Raw genomic sequence first — 17,239 nt, 5'->3', positions numbered from 1 at the left:
CCCTCTGTGTGAATACCTGTTCCTCCTTCCGTTTCCCTCTCTCTCACCCGATTCTCTGCCTGTCTGTCTCTCTCTCTCTCTCTCTCTCTCTCTCTCTCTCTCTCTCTCTCTCTCTCTCTCTCTCTCTTAGACTCAGACGAAGTTGGAGCATGTCCGTATTCGGCAGCTCGAGCAGAGTCTACTGTTTGAAAAGTCAAAAAGGGAAACACTGCAGAAAGAGTTAGAGGAGCACAGGGTAAAGCTGAAAGAAGCCCTGTGCCTGCAAAACTGTTCTCCAGTATCTGCTTGCGCGTGGCTTGCTAGGTCTCCATGGTCTCCAACATTAAGCCTCAGACTCATGTCTTTAGGAGTCCTGGCACAGACTCGGAGAGCTCTGGTTGCCATAACGTTGGAGACCAGTGCATTCAGCCTGTCTCGGGTTGCTTTGGCTGGAAGAGTCTGTGTTCATAGTGGGGGATTGGGGGCTGCAGTGTTCTCATCGCAGTGGTTTGCGCTTGGAGCTGCATTTTTGGTTACTTTTTAAAGGTGTACTTGTGACTTGCCTCAGGTGGGAGGTTCTTTTTATAGCAGCCTCCCTATGCTGTGTACTGGTGGAGCAGAGAACAGGAAAGGGAGGCACTTATACTCTAACAGCCTCCCTGTGTTTTTCTCTGCTCCGCCAGCAAAGATCACAGACAAAGGGAGGCTCACATTCTCTTGATAACAGGGATAAATGTTGATGTGACTTAAAAACACACAATTAAAATCTACCACTCAGAGTTCAAATTGTATTGGAGCTAATGCAATGCCAGTTTATTTGAAAAAATATATATCGTACAAGTCCACCTTTAAGATGCTTAGCGCTGAGTTGCAATGCGTTGCTTTAGTACCTGACCCTTATTGATATGTAAAGCTTAGGGGACGCTAGTCTACATGTTGCTAGAAAAATGTAGAAAGTGATGTGAAAGCTACAAGTTTCAGGCATCTTTGTTGCAAACAACTGTATCAAAGGACTGTTGGTTTTGTAGAAGCAACATTACATCACAGAATAAACCAGCCAATGAAAGTGATGTAAAGAGGCATGTGACTAGCTTCTTCGCTGGTGAAAAAAATCTTAGAAAAAATGGCGGAGAAAATGAATGCGGAGCTGGTGTGGGATAGTGTGAGGGAGATTCTTCTTATCAGGTTTTTTCAGGGTGATTGTATATATATATATATATATATATATATATATATATATATATATATATATATATATACACACACACAATGTTATAGGTTGTATAGTCAAGTACATAAGTGTTAATCAGACCATTCCTACTAGTTAATGATCAATTTGTCAGTTAATGCCACAAGGTGTAGTGGAGCAGCATGAACGCTGACAAAATTCTGAATATTATATTCCTTGAAAAAAACATTTACTATTATGAACTGTTTTAAACATAATGTTGTGTTGGCATTATATTAGAAATTACAAAAAAAGTCTGGTTTGGTAGTGATGCTGAAGCATTAGAGCATTCATGTTACACTGTAACGCTCATGTTAACTGTGTTTGAACGGTGTTGAACGGTGTGTTCACGGGGGGTTACATTTACGTTCCCAAGTTGTGTTTTCAGTGGTCATTTTCTCTCAAATAAAGGCTTTCATTTGATACAACTTAACAGTAATGGATAAAGTGAGTCCTACGTTTTGTTTCAAGCCGTTTGAACATAGCAGTTCAGCAGACACAACTTGCAAGTATTGTCACACAGTTACTGATATCTGATTTGCAGAAGAAGAAATCCTCATCTGGCATGATTAGGAATTATGTTTAAAATAATATAGTAAAAAAAAAACTGTGACAATCACATTTCAACTTCTCTCTGTTTACAGTTAGTTTCATTTACATGTTTATTTACACAAATTAAACAGAAAAACATTCAAGCCAAAAATAACACATTCAGAACAGAAATGATGAGGGTAATGGTAAATATTACTAATACAATCATATATATATACATATTTAAGAATAGTTTTTATTTTATTATATTGAAAAGAAAATGCTGGTGAAAATTATGTGGACGCTAAAACGCACAAATAAACTTTTTGATAGGAAATATCATCTATGTATTGTCTTCTCTGTGTTGTCCGTCAACATTCTATCTACAGTTTCTACATGCTGTAGACTAGTGTCCCCTGAAATCTGAAGCAACAATGTAGAAGCAACAGATTTTATTCTGCATTTTCTAGCAACATGTAGACTAGTGTCCCCTTGGCTTCACTCAGAGGAAGGATCCCAAGTAAAGAGCTTGAAACGTGTCAGGCATGCATTAGAAGAGCTTTTAGAATTCACGCTGATATTCATCATAGTCATGAAAATGCATGTGTGTAATTCTCACCAATACTGAACTGCTAAATCGCAAATAGAACAGAAATCCTCGTTTACAATTGTATTAATAATAAATAAAAAGACCTGCCTTTTTCTGATATGGCATATCAGCAATGTTAAAAAAAAAACAGCCGGTGCATCCCTTACTCAGTATAGGAATAACTCCTTTTCTTTTGCTTCTAGCAAACAACAGTGGAGGAGAAAAGTAGGATCATGCAGCTGGAAGAAGAGCTGGCTCTGAGGAAGGCTGAGATCGAAGAGCTGCAGCAGAGACTGAGGAGCCCCAACCCGGACGAGGCAGCGAACCCCAGCCCGGGGCTCCACACCGAAGCCTTCCTTCTGAGGGAACAACTCCTGACAGCCGGCCGCGAGCGGCACAAAGAGAACAGCGAGCTCCGGGAGAAATATGAAGCAGCCTTGAGCAGTCAGCAACGGGATGTCAACAGACTGAAGACAATGACGGAGAAACAAGCCCAAGAGATCCTAGACCTGAAACACAAGCTGCAGCAAGCCAACAAGGAGAACATGGGAATGATGGACAGCTGGAAATCCAAACTGGACAGCCTGGTGACAGACCACCACAAGTCTGTAGAAGAGCTCAAGCTCGCTCTGACCTCAGACGGCACAGGCATCCAACCCAAGGAGGTCGTGGAGCTCAAGGCATCTTTAGAGAGCCTCAAGATGGCACACCAACTGGAGCTGGAGAACCTCAAGGCCAAGCATGAGATCGAGATGGCCGTCCATATCAAGGAGAAGGAAGACCACAGGACTAGGCTGCAGGAGACCAGAGACGAGCTGGAGGAGAGCAATGAGAACTGGAAAAGGCAACTGGAAGCAAAGAGCAGCCAACATCTCCTGGAGCTCAAGAAAACCACAGAGAAGCTCCAGAGAGCTGAGCTCAGACTGTGTGAACTGGAGAAGGTCCAAGTGGAGAATAAAGACCAGGCAAAGTCCATCGGCTTCCTGACAGAGCAGATCTCTCTGGCGGAAAAGAAGATGATGGACTATGAGGCTTTGCAGAAGGCTGAGGAGCAGAGCAAGCAGGAGATCAGCACTCTGCAGGAGAGGCTACGCGTGGCTGAGAACAGACTCCAGGCCATGGCGGCCAATCACACTCCTCAAGATGCAAACGTACGTGTGTCTGATTGGTCAGTGCAAGAGGCCAGTGCAATCCATAACTGCAAAGCACTCAGTCATAGAATACATAGATGTAATAAAAGGAACTTATTAAAGTTCTTAGGCAAACGACTAGATGTGTTTCACAAAAAATCAACTCAAAATCGAACCAAGATAATAGAGGCCCCTTTTACAGGGCTTTCTTTATTTCATAATTTCGTGTTTGGCACTGCAAATAAACAAATATGTATGCAGAAATATTATCAGCAACTGGAGTAACATCAACATCAAACCAGGGAGTGTGGGGGTTGTAGTTCGCAGTATGTAGGATTAATGGTGTGGCCAGTATTCCAGGATCGAGTGAGAGAACAGGAGTATATCTGCTAGGGCTTACAGCTTTACAAGAACTGCACTCAATTGAAAATGCCTTCTTTCATGAGGATCCTGCGTGGATTTTTATTGGAAAGCATTGGTTGTAGATTTAATGTAGCTTTACAACATTGCTGAGTTTAGTGTGCGGAGAAGGAAAAGGTTCAAAATGAATTCTCCGAATTTCATCAGACCTCTTGTTTGTTTCAGATGATAGAAAACAACGACATCTCAGAAGAGAAGATGAAGATGAAACAAAATATGGAAGGTAAATGAATGAATGCTAAGAAACATGAATTGTTATGTAAATACAGACAAAGAAACAAATGGAAGTCATTTCATGAAAAACCATACCATTTTAAAAACAGTTTTTCCTATTTTCCATAAGTGCATCTGATTTTTGAATCATTTTATATCTTCAATGAGAGGAAAGGGGACTATGAATTACAAAAATGTAAAAGTCTCACCAAGATCAACAGTGTATTGTTATAACAGGAGCTATTTAATACAGAACTATAAAACACTGGATTCACACCTGATTAACACTAATCTTGGATTAGCTGGGGTTATGTGCAGTAATATTAAAAGAAACGTATACAAATAAATGACAAACGTTTTGCCCAGAAGACTTCTTGGTCAAACACTGGCCATTGTATTTTATATGGTTCTTTTAGTATTACTACTAATAGGAGCCACCACGTTCTTGCTTGGCTGTGTACCATAAACTACTCTAGGGGTTTTGTACCTTAACCTGTGAAACTTCAGCTCCACTGTTTAAAGAGTAAGTAGTGGGGTTCCAAAAATATACCATTACACGTCCCCACGTGCTGCTACAACTGTTTCAATAATGTAGCTGTAAATGTTCTTTTCATTGTTAACATCCTGACAACTTTTTACACTTATAACTATAAAGCACTGGTAGTGTAAGGATTATTGCCCACATTGTCAAACAGGTAACACGCCAATAGCGATCCATGATGTGGTACGGAACAGAAAAGTGATTTAGAGAACAGATCTCAAACCCTAGTGCACTAGAGCGGGCATTTTGAAAAGAGCTTTGAAACAGAGTTTAAAGTTATGAGTGTAAAAAGTTGTCAGGATGTTAACAATGAAAAGAAAAATGACAGGGTGCCCCGCCCCTTTGCGTATTTTGTGTTTTATGTTTTATGTGGTGTGTTATTGGTGCACGGGTTATGAATTGGGCTGTGTAGCACGAGTTATTTAAAATGTATATTTGCATTTAGGCACAGAGATTGCACTTCACGTGCAGATAAAATGTGTATTAGTATGTGGGCACAGGGATTGCACAAATTAGTTCACATGCCGGGATTCAAGTGAATGATTAATTAGTAATTGAGTCCCAGCACAGCTGTATATATAGAGGCATGAATCTCTCACTCGGGTTTGGTGTGTTCAGGGAGAAGGAACGGGAGAGAGAAGGAGAACAAATAATAATAGCAATTGCTACACGTGCTGGTTCTAGGTTAAAGGTAAGTGTTTGTTAGTCTGTTTGTTTTGGCCGTTGTGCCTTTTGTTTTGTTCAGTGTTCTGTGTTTAAATTTAAATTTATAATAAACCGTCGCAACAGCGCATTTCACTCACCAAAACTGTCATCATTATCCTTCCTAGTCAGACATCCCCACAAACCATCCTGTTCAGTTATTTAAACAGTTGTAGCAGCAGGTGGGGACGGGTCTATGACAATTTATCACCAGCAGTTCATCACCAGGTACAATTCATCACCAGTGACAATTCATCACAGAGGGTACATTATCATGTCACAGTTGTTTAAAACGCTACCATTGAAAATGCCTGTGCGGTGCTTGTTATTGTCCATGATGAATTGTCGCTGGTGTTGAAGTGTTGGTGATGAAACAGGATACCGGTGGGGACGTGTAACGCTGTATTTTTCAGAGCCCAGCTACTTACTCTTTAAACCAGTGCATTTCAAAACCAGATAACTCAATGTACAGAACTTGAACTCACAGCTTCAGTTTAAACAGGCCAAAGCTTATTGATTTTCATCCCTTTCCCGCAGATGTCCTGGAGAAACTCACAAAAAAGGAAAAAGAGGTTTCCTCAATGTCTTCCCAGATTGACGCTCTCAAGTCTCAAGTAACCGGTAAGACTTGCTGTGTTGTTGTTTTCCCAGCTGCTGTCTTAATTAAACTTCACTTTCTTTTGGAGTCTCCTGACCCATACTGAACTGCATGCCAAACTCCTGCTTTCCAGATGCTTTTAGGGCTGGTTCCACAGACCCCAATCAGCACTAATCTTGGATTATCGGATGTTATTATATGTAAGGCAGTCCAAGATTACTGCTAATCAGAGTCTGTGAATCCAGTCGTTAGTTTTGGTTTACACAGTGTGAACTAATATCTGCCCTCTCTGAAACAGTGGCAGCAGAGTTAGGCAAATGAACAATCTCTTTACAAAATCACAGTTGCAGGGACCGAAGTGGTCATTTCAGAAAAGTGGTTGAAAAAAAGATTATCTTAGCTGGAATAGTTAGTAAGCCTGGTAAATATATGTCTATATGTCTTGAAGCAGAAACAACGACAGGTAACATCCATAATCAGATATTGAAAAGGTACAGAATTAAATAGTATGTGATGTAAAGTATCTATATAAATTATTATAATCCCCCCCTGGTATTTTTACATTAGATGACAAACTGGTATGTCTGATACGGATCACCTTTACATCCGAAGAGCTCTACTTTACGGCTCCAAACAGTATTCAGATCTGCTGCCTTTAGGGTATAATAAAGTTGAAATACAGTTCCTTCCCCTTTGTTTTCAATTCGAGTGGACATGGAATTGTCTGTCAAAATGAATCCTTGCAGAATGCTGTCAGATTACAGCTCAACAAAATAACAGAAATGTGTTCCATAGATACCGGGGCCTCCACTAATCCTCATCTCCTGCTGGGATGGGAAAGGCTGCCCTGTTGCACAGTATACTTCTCCTGATGTGCAGGCTTTGTGGGTGTGGGTTTGCCTTTGTCCAGTGTGTTTGTGTGTGTGTGTGTCACGATATTCTGTCCTCTGTCACCCCCACAAGCCCTGGAGAGTAAGTGCAGGTCTGAAGAGAAGAAGGCCGACGCGCTGGTGAAGGAGAAGCAGCACATCGAGGCCGAGCTGGAGGCCAGGACCAGGAAATCCCATGATGCATCGGGGCAGCTGGTCCTCATCAGCCAGGAGCTGCTCAGAAAAGAGAGGTGAGAGGTCACTTCCCCTTTTCATTTGACCTTCAAACGTCATTTTATTAAACGTTTCACCTTTCTTTACCTTCCCCTGTTGATGGTGTTTTGGGGGTTATGTTGTTCCCAAACCACTTGCCACCAATCTGAACTTGTAGAATCCTAGTTGCCTCATGAGTACCTACTGAATCCATAGAAATCACATGATAGAGTGAGCTTTCAACTCTTATAGCCTCACATGCTTCATATACTGAGCATCAAAAGAAACTTATCACTTATATTTGAGCATCAAAAGAAACTTATCACTTATATTTGAGCATCAAAAGAAACTTATCACTTATATTTGAGCATCAAAAGAAACTTATCACTTATATTTGAGCATCAAAAGAAACTTATCACTTATATTTGAGCATCAAAAGAAATGTATCACTTATATTTGGATAAAATTTACTAGATGTGATTGAAAAATGACGAACTCTGTTTTAGAGCAGGTGATTAATAATTGGCATCACAAAGATGCTGCTAAATGATCTGTCGATCTTGGGCAGGCGTTGTGACTCTTGGTCTCCCAGTTCATGGCCTGTCATTGACAGTGTGTCTGGTTATACCATCTCAACAGGTTTGAAATTGCTGTCTGTGAGCACCCAAGACAGCGAGACACAGTACGCTGCCCTAGTCCAGCCTCCAACATGCCGATTGCATGAAGGCGATGCTCTCGACAGGCGTGGCATATTGGTTTTTTTTATTGCTTTTATTCAAACTTGCACTTCAACAGCTGAAATCACTCCATATCCAGTGTCCAATCAACTTTCTCACTAATTAGGTGATTAAGAGCATGTGCTTCAGTCACAGTCACTCAAGCGTGTCACGGTGAAGGATGAATGATCGACTGATTAAAAAGAAACCAAAAACATTTTGTCAATGTCCATCATTTATATACCTCTTTTTTTTTTTTTTTAAAAACAAATGTGTTATAATAGTGATAAGTTTCTTTTGATGATCGGTATACTGTTGCTCTAGACCAATAGTGTTGATCGTTAACTCTATTGATCCTGCTGTGTTTACCACCAGGACTGGCCACCTAATTGACATCACTAAATACAGTAACAATACTATGGAAAGAAGTCCACGGCTGAGCAGGTTTAGGAGTTGTGTTGCAAATAAATACCGCACAGGACTCCAGCAACTGTAACGGGCTACTTGCAGTTTGAAGGTTCAGATAAGTGGTTGTTTAATCAAACTAAAGAGTAATTCAAAAGCAAAAGGAACCAGAAAAGCAAATCAAGATTATTCTTAACTGTTTGTAAATCTCATCATTGGTTCTTCTGCTAGTTTGAGGAAGATGAAAATGATAATATGTCCTATTTAAAGTAAATGCCAATTTGTACCAAATTGTGGAACTGCGCTGAAGTGAGAATGTCTAAAACAGCAGGCATGGCCGGGTATTTAGATCAGTTTCCCATAATCTGTGAAGGTCACAAGGTTTCCCTACATGACTCACTTAGACTCAGAGAGATGTGGAGGATGGTCAGACAGCCACCCCAGTCGAAAGCTGGGTTGTGTGTTCTCCTCCTCAGTCCTGATACTGGATTTGTTAAGAGAAAACTAAATGTGGCTGATTTACATGAGACCGCAGAATCATAACAAAATAAGAGATCATTATATGGGCAATTTCTATTGAAAAATGCGCAGTGTACTGAACAAAAGGGCCGAGGAGGGTATGCTGTGGCTGCAGATCTATCAGGCATGTTTGTTCTTGTAAAAGCAACAAGTGCAACCTGACTTTTACATCCCCGGTCAGACCACAGCATGGTCTAGCAGTGGAGTGTAAAATCTTTATTGACATCCCCATCAATTACGTGTGCTTTCATCTGCTTTGCTTTAAGACTGAGTGTCAATCACACTTCCTGTGATTACAGTCCTGATGTCAGCACACTTCTTACCCAGCATGCTGAGCGCTACGTGACACATGCTACTTGTGGAATTCAGAAAAAAATCATATTTATTGAGTAGTGGCATTGATTCATATTGTATTACACTGATCAGACAGAAATTGACATTACAGTGTCTGGGACAGCAGTATAGTAAATATAGCACTAATCTACAGAACCGCTCATTCAATTGTAAAGATATTTTCTCTGCTCAAGTTAGTAAGAGAATCAGAGTCTTGGGACATGGGGTTTCTAGTGACGAAAGATAGCACTGCTGTTTTGGAGTGCAGGGGGAGTCATGCCAGTGTGTTTGAATCCTGTTTGTTGATCAGTAAGAGGGTTGAAGCAAAGAGGTGATTCTTCAATTGGGCATTTCAAATTGGATCAGAAAGGGTGAGACTTATAAAATACAGAGAACCAAAAAATCCTGGTCTATAACAAGACACCTCTCTGTATGCCACATTTACATTTTCACTATAGCAGCACAGTGTCATCGTAACCTCTTCAAACAGAAGTTATAGTGGCACAGTGCCAAGGTTGTTTAAAAAATAAACCAGCACAGCGCCATTAACGGCAATTCACACAGAGAAAATGCTGCACCAGTGCCGGCGCTGTGCCATCATAACCCGTCTGTGTGAATGGAGGACTGACAAAACCAGACAAATCTAGAGGCAAGCAGAGGAAAGCTTGCTTGAGTTAGACCTGTGTTGATTTTACTGAGATACTATCTCCATGGCAATGAAGTGAAGTGAACGGCTCTGTGTGGTGGTGCTGATCCTGCCCTGTGTTCCAGGAGTCTGAACGAGCTGCGTGTTCTTCTGCTGGAGTCCCCCCGCCACTCCTCCGGGCTGAACCGGGACCTGGGCCGTGAGGTGCACAGGGCAGACTGGAGACAGAAGGAACAGATACTGCAGGAAGACATCAAGGTGCTGCGGGAGAAACTCATTCTGCTGGTGAGTGAGCCACTACCCGACCTGAGTTACAGACTCTTACGGACACTTCAGCATTAGTCTGGTTGAAAGGCCAAGCGTGCAGTCAACAGCACCAAGAGTTTTTGGCACGTCAGCTACTTTGAAAAATGTTACCTTAATTTGTTGCTGCTCATCTTCAGCGGTTGGAAAATAAATGAAACCTGAAGCTCTGAAGATAGTTACTTGAAAAAGTTACTTGAGAAACACACTTGAAAGTAAAAATACTTAACATAACCACTTCTAACACAGCATACATTTATACAGAAAAGCACCACGTATACCTTGCAACCTACTCTTTCGAAAATAGGACATCTGCATAGAATTACTCCAAAGCACATTTACTCAGTGTCAGCAGCATGCAGTTCCTTTGAAACCCCCCCCCCCCGCATAAGAAACTTGCTTTCCAGGAAATCTGTTACACTTGCACTTCCTAAGGCATCTCAGCAATACCTTCAGGGTGAAGCCTCTTCCTGTCTGTGAGAATGTCAGTCCTTAGGGTAAGCAGCTGGTTGGCTACTCACAGTAAAATAGGCCCTAAAGGAGTCAGGACAATGTCAGGACAAGACCATCTCAAAGCAAGACCTGCAACTAGAGAGGTCAAATTAAAAAACATGCTTGCTATAACATTTGCACCTGGTGTGGACAGTGTATGAAATTGTTATAAGCTGAAATGCTGTGCATTGATTTGCTATGTGAGTGCGGTCTTGTGATTCGGCTGCAGGGAAGGGAGAAGTCTGTCCCTGACCAGCGGCGCTACTCCATGCTGGACCCGGCTGCCTCGGAGACGGAGGTCCTGCGGCTGCAGCAGAGGCTCCTGAGCACTGAGGAGGCCCTGCGGAGCGCCCTGGAGCACAACCAGCAGGTGGACAAGCTAGTGGAGGCCATGCGCACCCGTCCGGAGAAGACACAGGTAACTCCTACACACCATTATAGAACTGCGAGTCTGTCATCGCCTGCCTCTGGGGTTTCAAATCCTGTGACCCTGCAGTACATTTAGGATAAACTATCGTCACAAAGGCTCCCCTTCACAGCTGAACATAGCCTGTCGCTGAATGACTGTTCAGAAATTGGCACATACTCACTGTTTATAGTAGTAACTTGGGTTTACTTTATTTAATAAAACAAAGCCAGCATTATTAAAAAAAAAAAAAAATCTACATCTAGCATCATGTAAGTGCACATCTTTCTAATCCGTGCTCACTCTACTGCTTGTGTTCACTGTTCAGGAAAAGTAGCTCCGCATAAAAGCAGCGCACTGCATTGAATATTCCTAACACGGTTGGAATGACTAAATTAAAACAAACGAACGAACAAAAAAGAACCATTAAAACCACAGCTTTAGTCCTTTCATTTTCAACAATATAAAATACGTGCTTCAGTGTTGCCAGGGGTATAGGACTAACCCTATTTCCATATTATATGTTTTTGGAGAAGTTAGGTTTGGAGTGTCAGAAGTTAATATTTATTGCCTGACTTGTGAACTGTAACAGCTCCATGGTTACTCAGCCAGGTTACAAGACTATATGCCAAAAGGAAATTCTCTTCATGACAGGAAATAATCTGTGCAGTCTGTTCTGACGCCATCATATTTAACCAAAATAGTATAAATCCTGTCGACTGTGCGCCACCAATTCTGTTTAATTTACACATCACAGCCCACTAGAAGTGGTAAGTAACATCCTGTACACTGTCCAGTTTTTACATTTTTCAAATTGCTTCCCACCCGCCTCGCCTTCGTATTCCGCTGGTTTTAGATGCACGTCGCGTGAAGCTGCCGGTCAGTGAGTGCATTAAGTTGCGTTACAAGCGGATAGATTAATTTGCTGCTTGAGGTTGATGTACTGGTAGCGAGGATTCAAGCCCAGGAATCTCATTAAGTTGCATACGTTATATAAATACTTTACTTTTTACATGTACTTATACATATACAAATTACTTTCAAAATGCTGTTGTTTAAAAATGCATGCTAAGTGGTCCGTGAGAATCCAAACACCAAGGTGGTCCCTACTTTGAAAAAGGTTGGGAACCACTGAGCTAGAGCAATATATCATCTTAGAAAGACATCAGCTAGAGCAATATATCATCCTTAGCAAAACATCAGCTAGAGCAATATATCATCTTAGCAAAACATCAGCTAGAGCATTATATCATCTTAGCAAAACATCAGCTAGAGCAATAGATCATCTTAGCAAGACATCAGCTAGAGCAATATATCATCCTTAGCAAAACATCAGCTGGAGCAATATATCATATTAGCAAGACATCAGCTAGAGCATTATAACACTTTAGCAAAACATCACCTAGAGTATTACATAATCTTAGCAAGACATCAGCTAGAGCAACGGTCCTCAAAGTAATTTTGGCATGGGCATAAATTGATCTTACTTGGCTGTTTGCGGCACGCTGACTATTGCATAGAAATCTTATCTTACCCACTGCCTTCTCGCGACACATAAATATGTCACAAGGCGGCACTCTAATAAGGCCAAGTCTCAGGTAGTAATTGTGCGTGCTGCTCTTATTCTTTAAGTACGTGCAAGTCGAGTACGTATAAGCACAGCATAAGCGAGCAGCGCTGTCAACAGACTGCTGTGGCGCTTTTGTAGGAAAACGTGTTTAAAGCTTTCTTTATTTTCCCACGCTACAACCCGTCAGAAATGTGTTCATGACCCATAATTTAAGAACAGCTGTCGTGGGCACGAATTTGCCTGTGGGCACGACTTTGAGGACCACTGAGCTAGAGCAATATATCATCTTAGAAAGACATCAGCTAGAGCAATATATCATCCTTAGCCAGACATCAGCTAGAGCATTATTGCACCTTAGCATAACCTGCCTTTCTTCCAGACACCTGGGAGCCCTAGTTCTGCCAATGGGATTCACCAACAAGACAAGCAGGAGGTGAGTAGAGTGTATAGCCATGGCAAGGGATGGGTCCTCCAGACATGCTTGTTTTACTCAAGAGTTTACTTTTCAGGAGTTCACAAAATAGAATAATAAATTACTTCCTTTTAGAGCAACATATTTATTTTTGAGCCAGGTTCTAATGGAAACATCATGAAACCTGATCATTGTGCAACAGGTGCAGGGATACTTCATACAGTCATTTTCAGTTATTCTTTGCTTCTGACCAGCAGCTGCCAAAATGCTGTGATTCTTTCCTTCCAGTCCCTCTGCCCCACTCAGTCACGTCGTGCCATCGGCTCCTAACCTGGTGAAACCTGTTGTACAGGGATAGAAATATCTATTAATTATTATCTATTAATATTTATTAAACCCATAATAAAACCAGGAATGGATCAAACAGCTATACAATGGTAGTCTTATTTCCACCCCTGTTGTATTACCAGATTGCATGGTTAATGAATCCCAGTCAAATACATACTCTAAAAGGTGAGTGATTTATTACAGTATTTTGTGAGCCCCTGAAAAACAGATGATGAAAAGGAGCAAGCCTGCTTATGACAATTCTGTACAATAAATTGACCAAACCCTGCCCTCTTGAGTGTTTGAGTAACAAACTGTGAATGCCTTTCTTTCCCAGGAAATGCATTGATGAAGAGACGAGAGAGAGAATGAAGACAGGGGAGGAGGAGAGTCTGCAGTTACGAATCATGATCCCGCAGAGATTCTGGGGTGGAAAGAGAGAGAGAAAAACTGCTTTCTATTAACAACACTTTGTGAAGACTTTGCAAAAACAGCACTCTTTAGACTAAACAAGCCTATATAAACCTGGAACCGTTTTATCAAAAAATCACGGCTCTCGCCGTTCAGTTTGAAATTTGATTAAACGTATCTGCAAGTACCTGGGACTGTAGCTAGCAAACAACTCGCAGCATTACAGACTTGCTTTCTTCATTACAAAGCTGCTTCAGACAATTAAAGAGACCGCTGACTATTCCTGCCTGCTTTGTAAAACAGATACATGTCCATGGTAAGGCATTCAAAAGATACCAAACCATAACCTACTGAACCACCCATATAAACACCAAGCAAACCAGCAATTTCAAGGGAAATTGCCTCCATTCCCCAATGCAGACAGTAATCTGCAGAGCGTGTGAAGGCCTGTTGTTATTGAATAAGACTTCACCTTTCTAGGATGGGACCGGATTAGAAAACGATTTCGTCAGCATTTGAACTGGGGCTTCACGTTACTCTGTTGAATGTATTGCACTGCCGTCCTGACAGGGATTGAGTACGCTTCTTGTGTTTAAGTGGTTTTAATGACACCCTGCTAAATTAATACACGTTATTCACATGTAGAACAACATGGTCACACCTGTACCTTTTCAAATTCTAGTAAAGGTGTTGCAAATTTACATTGAAATGTAATACTCTGACGTGATCCCATATAAAACCTATATAATATCCAGGGAAGAAGCTAAAGGCTACGCTACAGAATATCAAAGTCTCCTAAACTAATTCCACTTTAAATGTTTGTTTGTTGTTTTTTTATTTAATTTTGGTCTCCTTTTAAGGATTCAACAGACCAAGTATGTTATAGAATACTTCCAATCTGATTGTTTGTCTCCCTTTGCTGTCTTGGGGCTAAGAATGAATATGTTTCACCAGACTTACCTGGCACATTGGACTTACCTGGATATTATTTTTTAACCTTGAATTTCATATGCAACCATATTAACTGCAATGGGAAGGATCTAGTGACAGGGCGTGATACTATCCTACTATCACACATCAACTACTGTAATGAGAGTAATTCACTGTTACCCCTCTGTGGTTTGTTTTCCTGTACTGTAATGCTGTTTTCAATTAGGTTTTTAACAGTAGCAAAAAGCTGCTTTATTAAATCCTGTACCTCATATAGGGATGGGCCACCCTTTGCCCTGTCCACAGCCTTGACAATCCTTACTATTTTACACATTGGTTCAGAGCCGTAGGCAGAGGATCGTGATGATGAATGCGTCATTCAAGTTCATCCCAGACATGCTCAATTTGATTGAGATCCGGAGACTGTGGTGGGCATGGAAGATGCCTGCAGTCCCTCTCATGCTCCTAGATTCATCTTCACATATTCGCATTATCATAGGTGTGTTTTGTTAGTAGCCATCAGTACAATATTGGATGGACTTGATCTGCAACAATGTTGAAGTAAACTACAGCATTCCTGAGTAATCAATTGGCCCAGAGTACAGTGTACCAGGCCAGGTAGAGTATATACACTGTATTCCTGTTCCCCGCCTCATGGATTTGGCCGAGGCATCTTGGTTTCTGGTATTTCTGGCAGATCAAATTGAATAAGCATTCACAATGAATTATTGAAAACGGTATTGAAGCAGCAGGCATTTGAAAGATCCCCTGGGGGTGGTTTGTAAAAGTGGTTTTTTTTTTTTTGTCAATGAATGTGGATCACAATCTGTAACCTTTGGGGTATTGAACCTGTGAAGACTTGCTTGTTTTGGTTACTAATTCAGTTAAGAGGAATGCAAAATGCCTTGTTGTTACCGGCAGCACGCTGTTCCCGTGTGACCCCCAGTAACGTCTCACCGTTCTTTATTGGACAGTGAAGTTCATTTCATTTTTAAATACCAAGACATTTTTCTTCCCTCTTGTTAGCATTCCCGGTGCTGTCACTGCTCCCTTTCTGTTGTGCGGCACATCTTTTTTTTCCAGGATATGTTGATGTTTCAAATATAACTTTAGTACAGAAGTTTAAATTTCTGCCTTCCTGGGACTGCATCATTGCCACCTCATGTGGACTGTAGGTCACGTGGTCTGAGAGCAGCGACTCTGACCTAAACCCCAGGAAATGATAGGAAACTAACAGCTTGCAACATAATCTTGTGTAAAAGAAGTTAAATATTGTGTAAAAGAAGTTAAATATTTCTTTACTTATTATGAATCACCTATGAAAAACCAATCATTAAGGATTTGTCAAACCTCCATCGATCTCGTATCTATAGTAGACAATTGTATAGTTAAAAAAAACGAGCTTTTTATATTGAAAAATACTTCCCGAGTACAACCTTCCCTTTTAAACCAAGACATCAAAGCAGTGATAATGTCACCAGTGGAACAAAATTGGATTTAAAAGCCTTCATTACACTGCTTTAAGACAATGGGTTTGAAGTTATCATTTTTAAAAACAGGAAAAAATATGGTAGTGATTCTTTGGCCCAATGTATTCTGCAGATTAGTATTGCCTTACCTTAATAACCCAGCTGATACACTGCTAACTTTTGGTCGCCTTATACAGTATATGGATGCAATATTTTTTTTAATGATTTTCTCTCCCAGTTTTCAGAATATTGTTTGTTGTTTGTTGATTTTGTCTTCCTGTATACAATGCTGTAAAAATAATCCTAATAACTAATGCAGATGTGTGTCCTGCATCCCGGCTGGCGATTGGATCACTGAGGTGTGGTGACTGGCACTAAACTAATGAAATGGTCTGAATTGTCAGTGAGGTTCTTGACTCTTCTGTTTCTTCATTTTCATTGTTATGGTATGGTAGACTTTAATAGCACTGGCTGCAATGTTTCATTTTTTTTTTATTGTGAAAATGATAAAAGGGGACAATGGCACTAGCTACAGTAACATGAAAAGTTATATATATATATATATATATATATATATATATATATATATATATATATATATATATATATATATTAGATAGATAGTATGGTTAACACTTACAAAAAATCAATTACAGTACAATGAAAAGTATTATACATTTAAAGGTACTGTGCATTTATTATTGAAAATATGGTTGTAAGTGATTCAACATGTTATAGAATATTTCCAAACTAATTGTTTGTCCCCCTTTGCTGTCTTGGTTGTAAGTGAGCTTTTTAAAAGTATAGGCGCCTACATTGCAAAATAAAGTTGCAAAGACAACAGTAAATTATGTACTGTTTAACAGGAACTGAAGGGGGAGTTCAAAATATGAGTTGGTTTCAGCTTATTATATGATTCAAACTATAAATAAATTATAAATATCATCTAAAGTTATTTTTCCTCGAAGAACATTGCAATTGTATGTATTTGTTTATTGAGAAACCTAACATCCTAATGATTTCGTTTTGTTACACATGCAAAGTACAGAAAAGAATCGACACCCAAAATAGGCTGAATTGCACACAAACATATTGCACTTTTCCTAAATCAAATGTACAATCTCATTTTCATAAAGCAGTACTAAAATGCATGAAGTGCGTAACTGAAAAAACAAAACTCACTAGTCCTCATTAGTCAATTCACACATAAAACAAATGCATTTGTTTAGGTGTAGCCCATATTAAAAGGTGTAAATGAAATCAGAAGCAGCGATAACGGGTGGTTAT

At 40.4% G+C, this 17,239-nt stretch overlaps 1 protein-coding gene across 5 annotated transcripts in view; it reads left to right on the top strand.

The window, feature by feature from the left end:
• clip2 (CAP-GLY domain containing linker protein 2) overlaps positions 1-16,897 on the top strand; it is a 45,276-nt gene extending 28,379 nt beyond the window's left edge. For 3 of the 5 annotated variants that reach the window (XM_041236576.1, XM_041236577.1, XM_041236575.1), the window contains 9 exons: positions 131-235; positions 2,531-3,478; positions 4,043-4,100; positions 5,871-5,954; positions 6,895-7,051; positions 9,758-9,917; positions 10,657-10,845; positions 12,783-12,836; positions 13,480-16,897. In XM_041236576.1, the coding sequence (XP_041092510.1) occupies positions 131-235; positions 2,531-3,478; positions 4,043-4,100; positions 5,871-5,954; positions 6,895-7,051; positions 9,758-9,917; positions 10,657-10,845; positions 12,783-12,836; positions 13,480-13,491 (1,767 nt within the window). In that variant the 3' untranslated portion in view covers positions 13,492-16,897. The remainder of the gene's footprint in view (positions 1-130; positions 236-2,530; positions 3,479-4,042; positions 4,101-5,870; positions 5,955-6,894; positions 7,052-9,757; positions 9,918-10,656; positions 10,846-12,782; positions 12,837-13,479) is intronic. The other 2 variants (XM_041236579.1, XM_041236578.1) reach the window with 1 other exon arrangement.
• Positions 16,898-17,239: the final 342 nt, after the last annotated feature.

Source organism: Polyodon spathula, chromosome 41, assembly GCF_017654505.1.
Source record: "Polyodon spathula isolate WHYD16114869_AA chromosome 41, ASM1765450v1, whole genome shotgun sequence".
NCBI lineage: Eukaryota > Metazoa > Chordata > Actinopteri > Acipenseriformes > Polyodontidae > Polyodon > Polyodon spathula.
Note: the sequence above shows the minus strand (reverse complement) of the source record. Positions and strands in the feature narration are given on the sequence as shown.